The sequence below is a fragment of the Pteropus medius genome, unplaced genomic scaffold (genome assembly GCF_902729225.1).
Source record: "Pteropus medius unplaced genomic scaffold, Ma_sr-lr_union100, whole genome shotgun sequence".
Taxonomy (NCBI): domain Eukaryota; kingdom Metazoa; phylum Chordata; class Mammalia; order Chiroptera; family Pteropodidae; genus Pteropus; species Pteropus medius.
Genome location: NW_024345861.1, coordinates 3,697,906 through 3,714,867, shown reverse-complemented (window position 1 = coordinate 3,714,867; position 16,962 = coordinate 3,697,906). Strand labels below are relative to the sequence as shown.

Sequence of the window (16,962 nt, the reverse complement as noted above, 5' to 3'; positions counted from 1 at the left end):
AAATACCACTACTAAAAACAGAATGCTATAAATAGAATGATCTCATTTGTTTTCGAAGACTATCAATAATACTAGAGTGATACAAAAATAATAAAAGCAAGATATTTCGTGGCAAACTTTGGGAGTAAGGTTAGGACTGTAATCCGCGAGTTACCTCGGGGTAAACACTGCAGCCGCAAGTGCTGCCAGCGAGTATTCTCAGGGAAAATGGGAAATGGGTTAAATTTTTGAAGTGGATTCTACTGATGGTAACTAATATGAATCTATATGAGCAGAATGACATCTGCTAAGGTTCTAAGAAAAAAACATAGGATAAAATAGTTCCGAAACTACATGTATTAGATAGCTTAGCTACCTGATTTGGGTGAGATCTAAATTATTAACTGGGGGAAAGCTTTTCTTTCATATCTATGTTGCAAGGTAGGTCTCAGCAATCAAAACTGAAAACCAAGTTATAGGTATGAAAGGGTTATATGATAGCCCCTGTCTCTCCAATCCTCTGATTCTGAATCTGTGAATTCTATTGCTAGGTATCCCACTATTTCCTATCTAGTTAAAAAAAAAATAGGCTTGATCAGAAAAGACACCTACATTTCATATTTACCTAGATGAATATTTTCTTGTCTAAAGTCAGTTTAACTCCCTCGTCAAGCTCACATCTTCAGTCAAATGGAGAGGCATAATAGGTCTACATCTCAAGTCACCTTGGGAACTAGATCTAGGGATAGAACTGATATCAACAGTTATTGCTGTACTTCTCATTACTGTTCAAAAAGCTCTTGTTGGCCCAACAGTCTGAGCAGTGTTTGGTTGGCTGAATTATTCCTATGAGAGCCTGCTGGTAGTCAATTTATGGAAGGGACCTCCAATACTCATACTCTCTCGTCAAAGGCTCTTCAAGAGAGGTTTTCACCCAAGAAGCATAACCAAGAATCCCCGGGGAAGGTTGGATAGATACCATCCAGTACAACCAAAGTTGCCAAGGAACTCCCTTTCCAGAGGGTGGCATGTGGCCTATCCCTGACTTGACTGTATAGCCACCTCTGTATAGTTTTCTGTTTTCCTCTTCAACCCAGAGAGGGAAATGACATTTCTTTGTTTAGATTTTTGTATCTCTTAAATGACAAAGACATAATATTTTATACAGGCTACAGAAAAGGTAGCTATTGGTATGAATGACCTGCTCCATTTTCTGACCTGGAAAAGTTCAGCCAACCTCAGGCAACCAGGTGTTCCTGTTTGCTAGGGTTCAATATCGCTGATTACTGTGTTCTCTTCTCAGTATAGCACAGGGCAGGTCAGAATTCCTGAGATGAAGAAATTCTCCCACCTCAGTCCTTCAAGAAATCAGGTCCCCTGTTGTATAGCTGAGACTGATCTACTGTGGGGTGGGGCGACAACACAAGACATAACTATGCAGAGAGCATACAATTTTCTGGATTGAGAGATTCTAAAGGAGAAGAAAAGGCCTAATCTTACTTCCCTTATCCCTTTACCCTCCAGAGTATAGCACAAAATAGCATCATAATGCTAATACCATGATAATTACATCAATTAACATTTAGTTAATTGTTACAAGGAAGTGTGAGACCATAGCAGTTGATATGTAAACACTAAAAGCTGATGGTCCCTTAAATGATCGATCAGCACTTTTTCCATGCCTCTACTACAGAGCCCTGTATCCCAGTTGGGAACAAAAATGGGATCCTAATTTAAGATAAGGACCAAGATCTTCCCCAAAATCTGTAGTGAAAGCCTTGTACAGTAGACTTAAAAACAACAACAAATAAACAGAAGGGCCAGAATCCAAGTCTACACTAAAATGAAGAATATGCTGGAACTCCAGTCAAAGTGGAGGACTGACCATGGCCCTGAGGGAAAAAGAAATGTGAATTCCCATTAGGTCACTGCTTTGCAGGGAAAAGTCTAGGTGGCAGAACAGAGGACAGAGGGCTGTTTCCTCTTCCTTCACACCCTTACTTGAATTTGAATACAGTCACCACTGGAATAGCCTGCTTGAGAAGGCTCTAGATTGCTTTTGTTGTTGCTGTTTTCTGTTTTTAGTTGTTTCATTTAGGTGGAGAGAAATAAAACAAGAACCCTAAATACACCTTTCCTAGAAGTTGCACAACAGAGACGATAGAGTTTTTAGAAGATTTGGGACTGGGTAAGTCTTTCTGTCTGTATTTCCTTCAAGGCAGTATGATAACAGCAAGTCAACTATCTGACAGGAATATTGTCATTGAGGAAACAGGACCTTATTCAACAGGAGTGTTGCTCAGAATAACATACCACATTTACCTGTTTCAGAATCATCTAGTGCTTGTTAAAAAGCAAACGAAACAAATTCCCAGGTACCATTCGAGTTACTAAATTAAAATTTAGGGACATGGGATCAAGTTTTTAAGATGCTTCCCTGGTGATTCTCATCTACACTAACGTTTGAGAACTACAGTTCTAGAAAGCCCATAAGACATCAACCTGAACTGGTGGCTAGTAACAGTAAAATTATAGAACTAGTTACGACTTACTTTTAAAGAGGGCATTTTCGTTATACACTGCTCAGAGCTGAGTATTAACAAAAGAGTTAACTCTCCAAGAGACCTATCCATATCTATGTCAAAGTAAAATGCATTTACAAATAAAACAGCTAAAGTAGTTTGGAATCATTCTTGAATGGCAGCAAAGATATTTATACTTACTGAAATATGATGTGCATACATTGGCCTAGACAGGAAAAATGCTGCATCATGGGGTGTATGAAATTCGTTACAGAGTACATCAATTGAAGGCACTCGCTTTATATAATCTTCTGTGCTTAGATTAGATGCTAAAAACCCACCAAACTGTACCAGGGTGTCATGACACTAAATTTAAAAAATAAGACAAAAAATGCAGATGTGCTATCATTTTACAAAAACATACATTTTCCAAAATAATTAAGATGCCATTTTAACAATAATCTGATTAACAAGAATTCAAATTTTGCAAATTGAAAGAACTTTAGAGACAATCTACAAACATAATCATATTACAAAAAAGATGCCGAGGTCCTGAAAAGTTGACTAATCTAAGGCTTTAATACCAACCAGGCCTCAAGTTCCAAGCTATTGTTTATCACCTTTAATAGAATGTTACCTAAGCCACGTACAACAATTTTATGTATATAAAAATCAAATTCCTTGCCCTTAAAAGATGAAAACTTTATAAAATATGTTATCATTTTTCCTTGTAACACAGTGATAAACACATTTTGTAGGCCGCCCATAGGTTTTGGTGCTTAATATTTATAAATATATTTTACAAATAAAGATCAATCTACTTTGTTGTGATTGAAATTCCAGATTTACAGAGATCAGGAAAGACAGAACAAACAACTTGAAGCTATCTACTCAACTAAAAACCTTATACATATTATTACATCTCCTATAGCCATCACTTAAATATCATAATTTTACACAGAAATAGCCCACATTTTCAGAATATCTATTTTACATTAGAGCTGTTTCACACTCACATGATGTGCAAAATGACATTTTTCGAGTTATATAATATTCTATGTTTGCCATTATCAGGATTTAAAAAATCCATATAAACGCGAAAGCCACTTTAACTTGCCTGATCATAGAGCTTTCCCACAAGTTTCAAATGTTTCTCTCCACCTTCCTGAAAAATTACTCCATTCCTCTGCTGAGCCATAAGCAAACAGAGAGGAAGAGCAAGATCATGGTCTAATAGTGCATCCTTTAATCTCTGTGAAGATTTTTTAGTGTTTCTGATCTGGCCGAAATAACCACCCTGCACAAGAGAAGATATTAATTTACCAGTGCACAATACACAACACATGCCATCTGATTTGAAGAAGACAGAGAAAGTTCACTTACAATCCTGAAGATAGAATTACATTAGTGACGCTAATACTGGTTATAGTCAATGGTTTAAAGATAATTGTCAATTGTCTTGAAACTTCTGCATATTTCACATTTTCTACCTTGCAGTCTCTTATAAACAATTATTCTTTATTCAGTGTGGAGCAGATTCAACAACAGAATAACTATGTTCAGATTTATGTCAGTCAGGATATCAAGGACCACAGAAGGTTTGATATTTGTTTCCCTTATAGATGTATTAATGATATTCTTTTATACTTTGTTTCAGCTTTTTTAAAGGGTTAAAATAACTAACATTTCAATTTTTAAAAGGGAGCTGGGGGTGGTAGTGAGAGGAGGGTGTGCATGGTTTTGATGTTTGGCTTTATGTAGTTATATATTGTTTGAATTCTTTATACTGTGAGCATGCATACACTTTGAATTTAAAAAGTGAATAAAAAAATAGCAATTCTCACCTCAGCTTTTAGTTGCTCTCCACCAGTCATGGCCTCTAGTTGCTCCATTGTCATTTCTTCTGTAATTTCTATTCCTGCCATTTTTTGTACCACTTCTTTCAGTATCAGCAAGTCAAAACTATTTAGAAAAAATAAGAAACAGCCTACAGTTGAAACTTCAACATAACAGTGACAATATATTATAATTAATAAAATCCCTAAATTATCTGTATATAAAAATGAGAGGAAGGGGGCTGAAGCTGTTTTTAAAGAAAAACTGCATTCCTAGAACTATACTGAAAAATATTTGGGCCATGCAATATGTTTATGTTTATTTTAACTTTTTACTTGGAAATAATTTCAAATACACAGATAGCATAAAATAGTACAAATAAAAATAGTACAAAGCACACCAATGTATATCCTTTACCCCAACTTCACCTAACATTTTACTCCTATTTCTCATTTTATCATTTGTTTTCTCTCCTTCGCCTCTCACTCTCTCTCTACACACACACACACACACACACACACACACACTTTTGAACTATTTGAGAGTAACTTATTTAGTAAGCAACATCATCTTAGGGGTACATTTTAGCCCTAGAATTCCTAAGAACATATCTCCTAAGAGTGCATTTCCTAAGAAAACCACTATTCTCTTACATCAACCACAGCATAGATCAATTTAGTAAATCTAACACTGATACAATACTTTTATCTAATCTACAGTTCATATTTCATTTTTATCAGCTGACCCAATAATGTCTTCCAGTACAGGATGGCCAATATATATTTTAATGGTAATAGAGTCAATTCTCTAAACAATCATGCACACTTGGGAGGGAGGGAGAAAAAAAAGGAAGGGAATGGAAGTTCCAAGTTATGGTGTTTGAGCCTAAGATGACAGTTTAGTGGCCAGCCTTAAGCAATTTATTACTGTGCCAACAGTTATACATTTTAATTCTCAAAGTTTAGGACTGTCAATGGAAATAACACTTATGACTTCCAAAATCTTCTTTAGTTAAGTAATGAAGATAAAGTGAAAGCATTCTTTCCTCCAAACAAATATAGATGTTTTCCCAATGGTAAAGCTAGACATACCCAAGACACGAGTTAATAGACAAAGGAACAGTTTTCTAAGATTCTTAATGTTTATTCTCTCAACTGGCCTTGTCTTCCCTAAACGGTTTTTGAAGAAAAAAAAAAAACCCTCACAGAAATTAGTACACAATAAGTACCAATGAAATATTTTAATTTTTCTTTAAACTATCTTTTAATTAGATGGTCACAAAAACTATTCACGGTACAGAAAACTGGCATAGATTTAAAAAGAACATGCTCTCCTGGCCTATAGCCACAGAAGAGTAAAATGTATAGGAATGACTGATAGATGAGCATAGAGTAAGTGATATGTGGATAAAATCCTGAGTCTAAATATTATTTTTTAAAGTTTTCTCTAAATCAAAATAAAAATGTCAAGAATTACTGATATTGGTCCAGAATAATAAAAGTATTTATAAAGAAAAGGTGACACTGCCCAAAACATATGTAAGCTTTATGTCTGAAGCTCAAATTCCAAAAAGAATTCCTAAAAATAAACATGTTCCTACCAAATGTTTAATGCAAAGGCCAATTACTGTCCAGTAGCATAGTCAGTACTGAAATATCTTTTGTCATAAGAGGATTTACAATATACCATATTAACCATTTATTCAAAAGCTTAACAGGTAGTCAAAATGAGTTAGTCTTTTTAGAGTTACATATATAGCCAAACATTAATTTCATTCTGCAAAAGAAGTGTTTGTGTATTAAATTATAATTTCTTTTAATTAAAGAATTCCACATAAATAAGTGAAGAACTATTCTACTTAAGCCTACAATCAACAAATAGTTTTTCAGGATAATAGCAATTTAATATCCCATTATCACCAGAAGTACTTTATTCAATATCATTTACATATAATTTGCTATAAATACCTTTTGCCTGCCTTTAGCTGATTAGCCACATATTGAAGAAGACCAGCAAGATCAATTGGATATTTACGAAAAACTGCACCACAGAAACTAGCCAGACCTATATGAAATTTAAAAATAAAATGACTTTTTAAAAACAATTCATAAAACAAAAAATACAATATTAAGTGTCATTTCTTCCACTAACTCAATTTCTAAAACAAAATGAGGTAGGAATCATTATATTGCTGATGCTACTTAATGGAATTTTATAACTGATAATATTTATTGGGCATATATATGCCAAACACTATACTAAGTACTTTATGTAACTACCTCATTTAATGTTTACAACAATCATCTCAGGTTCATATAAATCTATTAATGATGAAAATTTAGAACATGTAACTTGCTCAAGGTCACATAGTTGATATGAGGTAGAGCAGTGATTCAAATCTATATGGCCTGATTCCAGAGCCTATGACATTAATTAGGCCACAACAAAATCTTGGAGATCACTCAGTAAATAAATGACCAACGAAACACCTGCCCCTCAAATGTCTGTGTCAAGAAAAAAAAATCTCTTTTTATCTAGAAACATGCTACTAGTTGTAGAAGGGCAAGGAAACAGGTAAAGCATTGCTAGACCAAGAAGCAAACAAAAGACCATCTTAACCAATAGTCCTTATCACATCATGAGTAGATAGAAAATCCAGCCAACTCAAGAGGAGGAGATCCTAGTAAAGTCAAATTATCTGTAGTCTTTTTGACAATTATTTGCTGAGCACCTAAAGGATAATGGACAAAACACAGGTCCTGCCCTCAAGGAGCTTATGGTTTAGTGAGGGATACAGAAAAGTAAACTGAAATAACTATGATGAATAAAAAGTTCCACGGGAGTACAAAGAGGGGCACCTAACTGACTTTTGGGTGGGAATGTTAATAGGGAAAGCTTTCTGAAGAATGTTACCTCTAAGCTGAAATCTTAAGATATGATGGAGGAGAGGAGTTGGTATGGAAGGGTATTCCAAGTAGAGGGAATAATGTGCAAATGGGCCATGGAAAGTGTAAGAAATTCAGTATTAATGGAACCTAGAATATGGAGGAGGGGCAAAAGATGAGGCTAGTACAGTGAGTAAGAACCTGATTCCCAAAGAACTTACGTGTATGACATTACAGATTTCAGACTTTAAAGGGCAATGGAGAGTTATTGCAAAGTTCAGCTATCACACACAATAGGTTGAAAGGAAAAGGAACTGGCTACTAGAAATCAAAGGTACAAGAATTTTTTTTTAAAGGCTGGGTTTTTTTGTTTGTTTTTTATTAAACAACCAATGTTTATTCTTTTAAGAAGACTGGAACCTCAGGATGGAAATGAAAGAAGGGAGAATAGTTCCCTTAAAATTAATTCTTCTAAAATAATAGAAAGAATTTTTATCTCCCCAGTAATACTTGCCCAAATTCTATCATAGCCGATACTGGCCTCTTGAGTTGGAAAATGAATAAGTACTATATGAACCTCCTTACACAGCCAAGAACTTAAACAAACACTCTGCAGAAAAAGCTGAGAGACTAGAGATTTTCAAGAGCTCTTGCCAACAGACTCTTAGCGCAGATAACAGAATACACAGCATGGTTGTTACAACAGATGGAAATTTCATCCTTGGAAAAATACTTACTTTGAAGCCAGCTTGAGATGGTTGTGTCATCATGTTTCATTCTCTCCTTTTCTGGATTAGCTAAAGCTTCAATGATACAATCTTTCATACATTTAGAAAAAATTTTAAGTCACTATATTTCTAACAAAGACCCTTAAAACAACAACAAAAAAAGCTACATCTTGGAAAAAAAATTAAATTGTTAGCTTCAAGTTATTACAAAGTATTGAAAAATACACTCACTATGATACCAACTTTCCTTCTTTAGCTTCTTTTCCATCTTTCAGCAAGCAAAACAGACTCTACCTATATCAAAATGTTTGATAAATGTAACATTGTCTCTCCCTGTATACAACACAAATACGCACACAAATTCCTGACTGGCCAACCTTCAGATCAGCCAACTGAATCACCCTCAGATGGTTACAAAAGGAACTTAGAATGAAAGTAAAACATTCACCATTAGTATCTATGAAATGTGAAATGTACGTGCTACTTCACTTGAAAGGATACAGGCCAAGACATCATAATTCAATGAAGTGAGGTATTTCAGTGAATCTACTACAGGTGTTATTAAGTTATCATACTTCTGTATTTGTGACAAGATCTGGAAGACAGCAACAAAGAAGAGACGGTATTAACTAATCAAAAGAGAACTACTGTGCTAACTAAATAATGGCTATACTTTTCATTTTTCAAAAGTAGTTTCCTTTCATTTTATATTTGCATAAAACCTACTAGCCTATTAGCTCCTTAGAAAATATTTTCCTAGGCTACATTTTCCAATTAGAAATTGTCATTCTGGGGTATCTAAAGCTGAATTTTGGAATTATAAAAGCTAATCTCATGTCAAGTGTGTTTTAGAAATCTCTTTCTAAATAATGGAAGTATTACATCTAAATCACAATGAAATGTTATTCAAATGTTTCTAACAACTAAAATCAAATAATGAATCTATTAATGTTTCTAAGTCAAAATGTGGTAAACAAGATAATGTTAGATTGTTTATAACAGCAGCATTGTTAAATATTACTAGAAAGTAAATCAATGTATTAAATATTATATGCTAAGTTTTGTCATTAGAATAGCCATACAATATTTCATTTGCTAAAGGTTTTTTTCCATAAAACTACCATTTTTAAAACTACATCATTTCATTTCCACTTGTGCTGACTTAAAAACAACAAAAAGAAAAATCCCTTAAAATAATATTAACCTCAAAACATACATAATCAAACAAAATGGTTGGATTGCTGTGGCTCAACTTCCCAATTTGTCTTCCAGAAGGCTTTACATTTTCCTTGGTTAGACGCCTACAGGGGGAGAAGAAAAGGTGACAGGGATCATCTTAAGTAATTTCCTTCATAATAGCTTTGTTACATCATGAAAACAACAATTCCTACCCAAATATTCAAAATGGATCCATGTAAACGACCACATTCATCACAGATTTTACTGTAGGACTTGGGATATTTTGACTAGGCATTCTCCCAGAGGGTATTAAGATTTTGGATTAATACTTAATATTTATAATATATACATTTCCATTTTAGAGTAAAGTCTAATAAAGCATTAAAACTCTTAATGTACTCTACAAGTAGATAAAACTCTTCTTATAGAGAATCATAGTTATTTTAGATTTAGAAGGGCTCATTTATTAATTTAGGAATTAAGATATCCAACCAATTTAGTTTAATGCAATGAAATAAATGCCTCATGCCATCTGTCTCAGTGACCCTAACAGAATAATAGCTAATGCTATACTACTTGATACGGGAAGTTCTCTGGTTTTCATATTTAAAGTAAACAATTTTTGAAAAATCAATCCTACTCCTTTCTTTCCTCTTTATCTTCCTCTGCTCAGTATTCTTTTACTAACAATCTGGAAATTTTTATCTATGAATGCCTACAATTTAAAACAATGGTAAAGCATCTTAAACTCTTCTGATGAAATTATTACATAATAAATATAGAAAATTGAAACTTGAAAAGCTTAGAACTGACAGGAAGCTTTCTAGAATGAAAATATAATGAAGCAAATAACAAATTCAGCTGATAGCTAAAGGAATTGACCACTCTGGAAGTGAGAAATTGATATAATTGTCTTAAGAAGTTTCTTATGAAAAAAACTGACCCATCAATCAAAATTATTCCATCATTGACTGCTTTGTCTTTCCATTCACCTTGGCCCAGTCTCCCTCACCAGAAGAGACACCTATCAGTTTCAAACTTGGCTATACTCCATTTCATCTTCAAACTTACCACCACTTGTCCCTATTTCCAACCCTACTATTTCAGGTGGCCCTCCTACTTTCCAAAGCTAACCCTTCCTCTCTACACTTTTTATCCTGTTCTCTTTTGCCTTCACTACCAAGAAGGAAAAAAACAAACAAAAATAAAAGGAATACTTTCTTGATTATGCCTTCCCCTCAAGATACCATAGTGTCTGGCACATGGAATACAATCCGTGAGTATTAGTAGAATGAATTATTGGCTGCCCTATAGCAAACTCATGTTTTAAACAGTAACCAAAACTTGTGAGATTCTGCAAGTAGTAAATTACTACATTCCATTCTCAACATAAAATGTTCAATCAATATCAAAATCATATTGTTCAAGCCTGGTGAAATAGTTATAACTTAAAAATATAACAAAAATCCAAGTACTTAAAAAATTCTGCACATATTCTGTGACAGGCAAAGTGCTAAGAAAAAAAGGGAAAAAAAGATGAATAACAGCTCCTGCCCTCACATTCAGTCCAGCTGGAAAGACAGATTTAAAATCGTTTATTAAATGTTTATATTCTTAAACAAATAGAGCGAATTACGGAACAGTACTTATTGTATGCTATCAATAGTGTAAAAAGGGGAAATATATTTGTATTCCTTTATATATCTATAAAAGTATCTGGAAGAATAAATAAGAAACTAAACAGTGGCTACTTTTTTTTTTCCTTTGGGAGGACTGAGTGGACAGAGGAATGGGGTGAGAGACTTTTTTACTGTCGACCTTTTTATATTTACTGAAATTTAAATCATGTAAAACTATTCAGAAATTAGATGATTAAGAAAATAAAAACAATCATAGTAATGTATCCAAGGGGTGTGATAGCACTATATGCATATGGGACAGTGGTGGTACAAATAAAGAACCACCAATTATGCTTGGCAATATGTGCTACAAAATGCTATACAGAAGAGGTAACATTAAAGCCCACACTCTGAGCATGAGGTCTCCAGAGAGAGAAAAGCAGTAAGGAAAAAAACAAACAAACAAAGAAAACATATGCAAAGGAAAAGGAGACCATAGCACATTCAGGGAAACATAAGTGGGCTTAGTACAGGTGGAGGTAGAGTTGGCAGGAAATTAAGTTGGAAATAGGGAGGGACAGGTCATGGAGGGTCTCTTACATCACTATACCATAAAATTTGACATATAACTTGTAGGCAACGGCTAGTCACCAAAGAACTGTAAAGAAAGAGGATAATACGAGGCACTACAATACTCCAGATAAAAGAACTAAATTAACAGCAATAAAGAATAGAAGAGACAGATTCAAGAGATTTAATATTTAATATATTAAATAGTCCATATAAAGCACTTCGGTGTCTGGCACACACAGTAATGGCTCCATAAATACTAGCTCTGTTGTTAAGCTAGAAACGCTACCTGGGGAATTCTTAAGACCAGAACTCTTTCAGAAGAATCAGTTTTAATATCTCCTTCCATGCTTTCCCCAACTTCCATAGGGTAAATAATTCACTCTCTTCTCTATCCTCCCATAAAACTTCATATACACTGTATAACAGCACCTATTAAAAGAGACTGTGATTGTGCACATACCTGTTTCCCGGTAGACTGTGACCAGGAACAATATCACTAGGCAAAGACAGTGATGTTGCAAACTGTGAAACCTAGTTAAACTAGGAAATGTACTACTTTTAGTTAGAATAACCATACCATTGCATGAATGTTAAAGAAATGATAATAGCCTTGCTGAAAACACTTGCAATACAGCAGCATATTTAGTATCTAAACCAATACATTGAAGTATATAATTTTCGTAATTAAACTTCAAACATTTTACCAAGAAGTAAAAACCACCACTCGTGTTTTTAATGACATGAAAATAAAGCACACAAATGAAAAAAAAATCGAAATTTTTCTAAAGTTGACCCTATGGAGATAGTTCTGCATCTTCCAAAAAGAAAAAAAATCTTTATTACAATAACTTTCAGCAGAGGAAATTCCTAGAATTTTGACTATCTTGTACAAGCCATTAAATGTATTCTGCAAATTGAGCAAAGACCACAGTAGCTTGTCCTTTTTAAGAAAACTTATCCTATAATACGATGCATTAAAGAGGATTTTTATAAGATTTCATAGCTATGCAAATATGACAACTACAAAAACTAACTTGTAGTCAAATGAGCTAAAAACCACAAAAATTGATAGTCATTCTATCTGTAGTATATAATCAGCTATACTATTAGCAAATATTCTTGGGTTTCCTCAAAATTGAGGCTCAGACATAGGCTGGCTGAAAGAAAGTAAATTAGATCCAGAAATACTTTAGATTAATATGAAGAAAAAACTTAAAACTTACTTCATGATATATTTGGCTCTGTCTATTGTTTGAGCTTTAACTTTTACTAAAAGTGGGTGACTGTTATAAGTTTCATTCTTCCATTGGCCATACAGACGATATCTTAAAAAATGATGAGAGGAAGAATTAGGAAAAGTTAACCACTTAGAGGTTAATACACTAGAACAGTACTTCAAAATACAAAAATATTATATATTTACCTGTGCTGATATGGAAATGTTTTAAACATTCCCCATAGTTCCTCAGACATACAAGCATTGCAGTCCATCAAAGAAAGAGATGGAAGTAGTACCTGGTCAGTAATGCTAAGCAAACAGCTAAGGATAACTTCCTAAGAAGAATGGAGGAAAAATTATTTCAGTAAGCAGTCCACATTAATCCACCCTCTAAATAAATTTATGTCAGCCTTGGAAAAATTGCCATTCAGTGATCTCATAACACACCATGTCTAATTCCTCACACTATCACTGTCCTTTTCACAATAGTTATTTGTGTTTCTCTATCTAAAAAAGCAAATGAGGAGAGGGAAGGAAAGGGGCAGCAAGAGAATGAGGGACTTTTATTATCCCTCCTCCCTTTTCAACATGGTAATCCTCAAAAAGCAGGAGGCTGTCAATCTTAAAAGATAATGTATAATATGCCAAAGCTATATTCAGCATGTAACAGATAAAATAATTATTCACATAGGTGACTAAAGCTTGTCCACACTAAAATTTGCAGTACGCTGTACCCAGACAAACATTAGATACATTGGATTTTTGTAGTCTCTTACCGTTTTCTCTTTATCTTCTTGTTTGCTTCCATCAGACTGAAACTAAAATTTTAAAAAAAAACTATAAATGAAATGTAAAAGGTTACGATTAGGCTGTCACAATTTAGTTTCTAATTTGAAAAAATTAACTTGCACATGGTTGTGAATTATTTCCTTACTATTTACACATATGTCAGTTTTAAATATAGCCAGTATTACCAATTAACATTTTTAAATTTCATCTATATTTCTAACCTTCAAATCATTTGTGACATTCATGAGTTTTAAATGTTAATTTTATAAGCCAACTATTTTCTCAACCTCATTATCACAAACCAAAGCATCTTAAACCTAATCGAAGTACTTATTATGAAATTGTAGCCAGCCTAAGTTAGTTATAATGCATTTTTCTATCTAGACAGTCTAGTTTTTCCCCTACAGAACTGGTAAAAATCTAACTCTAAAGGAACAACGAAAAAAATTAAACCCAAAGAAATTTAAAACTATGTTTTAATTCACCACTAAAGTCCTCACTGAGAAATAAGCCCAAAATATTAACAACACTGCTGACAAAGATAAAATCACTGCCTAACTTGGACAGACTGAAAAAAAAAATCAGCCAATACTAAATCAATGATTTGCAGGTGGGCAGCTCAAATGCCATGTTTGACAATGCTGTCTATTCATTCAAAATGAAATAGTAATACTTGTGTGTGCGTAGGCGGGTGGAAGGTTGGGGGAGTTTGCAAAGGCCAAAAGTACAAATGAAGCACTGATACTCAAAGACAATCTAGAGTTCTGAAGTAGGATTTAGCTCAACACCAAGGGAGGGAGGGGAAAAGCCAATATGCAGCTAACAAACTTATTTTCTTGGCAGATAATGGTATTTTGTGCATATACGTTTTTGTGTTTACTTAATTTAATGAGCATAACTAAAGGGAAGTGTCACTTCCGTGCAACATTTTCATTTAAGACTAATTCACGGACTGCCACATTACCCTGATGGGAAAACACACACAATCACATCCATTTTAATAAGCAGGATAAAAAGTTATGGTTCCCTTTCACAGAAACATTATTAAGTCAACATATATCCTGCAGCAAATAAAGAGTCAGGTTATGAAAGAGTGGTCTGGCAGAAAACAAACTAGACAGTTGCCTTTGTTTTGTTTGGTTGTTGGGGTGGGGAGTAATTCTGACAACATACTAGTATACTTTGAGAAGCAGGAATAAGGGTATATCATAATTGGAAGAACTAGGTTTAGAGTACATTATGTTGGGAATAAAGGCAATTAAGGTACTCCTTTACTAGGATACTACGATTTAAACAAACGTAATAAAGCTACACGTAGTTTTCTCCAAAGAAATAAAACATTTTCTTAGTTACTAAGCTATCCTAATTCCCTTACTAGATAATTATAAGAGGTTCTGATGTCTGTATGTCAGTTCTCTTGATTTCATAAGCATAAAAATTTTGGAAAAATAAATCAAGAAATATGGAGAGTAAAATGAAACCATTTAGAAGAAAAGTAAGAAACCTTTCTATCAAAGGCTAATTATAACAAAGATGAAGAAAAAAATAAATTGAGGTACATGCAGGTAAAAGTAATTTTTTTTTGTTTAGTAGAAAGATAAAGACACATTCCACCCCCTTGATGCTTTTACTTTGCTTTTTAATTCAGAGTAAATATAAAATTCTCCATTCCCATAAGCCAAGACTAGAAGTTTTACTGACTGGCCAGGCCAGGGAAAAAATGGAAGGAAGAAAGGAGAAAGAGAAACAAAAGACATGCATTCATTCATTCATTCATTTGCTATGTGCCAGGCACTGAGAATTCAAAGATGAACAGAATGGAGTTCCTATCTTTGAGGAGCTCATGAAGATCAAAACTACACTTTCCAAATAACTGGTAGGAACTGAATTTTTAAGTTTGAATAAAATTGAGCACTCACAATTATGCCTACACAGACCATCAGCTATAAATGGCCCCAAGCAGGTTCCAATCTTGCCCTATAAAGACTGAGCAGCTGACTGGGTAGCATAACGGTAATGGGCACAAAAAGAATGTAGGTCCATTAAGAGGGGGCATTTGAAGAGTCGAGAAATAAAGGATGGGAAAAGATATAGCTACAACTTGATAAATTACTTTTTTATTACTAATGTTCTATTTTTAGTTACCTCTAACCCATGAATGTTTCAAATTTTACTTTAGACTATACTTTATCTCAGAAAATAATGAAAAATACTAAGATTTGTGACTAAATTGGAACTTTAAGTTACATCTAAGTAAATTATAGCACTATTTTCACCATATTTTCCTTGTTCTTATTAACAACCATTTGAGTATTCACTATATGCCATGTACTAGGCTAAGAACTTCACATTTATGTCTTAAAACTACTCTATAAGGAAAATCTTTTTGCTAGAAAATATCCAAATAAAACACATCGAAATAACTTACAAATAGGAAAATATAACCTATAGGTTAAAAGTTACAGGAACATGACTTGATCAAGTCTGAAGAAGAGATAACTAAATTGCCATTCAATGTTTTGGTTCAAAACTTTGTTTTTATTTTTTGATAAGAAACTCTTAAGGATTTATAAAAACACTCAAAAATAACCAGTAATGTTGATACCACATCATTAATGAAAATACAGGAAGAGATACTAAATTAAAAAAGTACTATCTTCCATCACATTTCATTTTGTCAATACAAATCCATCCTAAGATGCCAAAGAACTAATAATATATGGTCACCTACACACAGGATGGCCACATGTGCTGGTTCTCGCACATGGGTAAATAACAATACAACCTTTCAATCTTAAGAGTCCTAGTTTAGACAATAAAGTACATTGTTTCTCTACCTACCACATGGGTAGCATTCAAATTGCAGTAAATGACTTAAAGGAGTGGTTTAAATATTAAAATATAGAAAACAAAACAAACTGCTAAATAGCTATGCTCAGTTTCATAAAATTCACCACTCAAAAGTAATTACTTGGTTAAAACACTGGTTATGATACAAAAGTGTGCTTTGTTTTTACACAAGCATGGTTCTAACAAGATGTATACAAAAATGGGTATTCAGTACACTTAATGAATATGAATATGTGATTTATTTAAATGGATTCTCTTTTTATCATAGAATTATAAAGAGTTCATAATAGAGAGAAAAAAAAATGGTGTAGATGATAGAGGCTCTGTTCAGCCCTCTGGCGACCAAATCAAAGTTGTGACAGAAACAAGGAGTAGCAGCAAGGAAAAATCGCCTGGGATCTTGATGAACAAGCCATACAACTAGGAAGAAATCTAAGAAATCACCCTGCAACGGCAGAAGGTAGGACGGGGCCAGAACGAGGGGTTTGCTTGGTCCTGAGCTGCTGAGTGAAGCTGCGGTAGTGGCAGAAGCTTCTTAAAGGGGCGGCGTCTGCGAGCGGATTTTTGTGGTGACAGATCTGGTCACTCTGAGCACCAGTGCCGATTTGGCTGCACTCAGGAGGCACCAGGGACTTACAAGGAGATACTGTTGGAGTAAGGGCCGAGGCAAGACTTGTTTGGTACAGAAGTGCTGCTAGTATCCACTGTTCCCTGTTGAGGCCTCCCCCCTCCCAATGCGCGGGACACAGGGCAGCCATAGCACTGATGTCATCAAACTGGATA

General features: G+C 34.1%; 1 protein-coding gene across 11 annotated transcripts in view; it reads right to left on the bottom strand.

Annotated features, from left to right (window-relative positions):
- Positions 1–16,962, bottom strand: part of THOC2 (THO complex subunit 2) — a 99,199-nt gene that overhangs the window by 24,416 nt on the left and 57,821 nt on the right. For 6 of the 11 annotated variants that reach the window (XM_039874699.1, XM_039874700.1, XM_039874703.1 and 3 more), the window contains 10 exons: positions 13,317–13,358; positions 12,745–12,875; positions 12,545–12,646; positions 9,155–9,251; positions 8,452–8,545; positions 7,960–8,040; positions 6,305–6,401; positions 4,346–4,463; positions 3,619–3,798; positions 2,703–2,867 (listed from right to left, as the gene is read on the bottom strand). In XM_039874699.1, coding sequence (XP_039730633.1) covers positions 2,703–2,867; positions 3,619–3,798; positions 4,346–4,463; positions 6,305–6,401; positions 7,960–8,040; positions 8,452–8,545; positions 9,155–9,251; positions 12,545–12,646; positions 12,745–12,875; positions 13,317–13,358 — 1,107 coding nt within the window. The remainder of the gene's footprint in view (positions 1–2,702; positions 2,868–3,618; positions 3,799–4,345; positions 4,464–6,304; positions 6,402–7,959; positions 8,041–8,451; positions 8,546–9,154; positions 9,252–12,544; positions 12,647–12,744; positions 12,876–13,316; positions 13,359–16,962) is intronic. The other 5 variants (XM_039874701.1, XM_039874707.1, XM_039874705.1 and 2 more) reach the window with 1 other exon arrangement.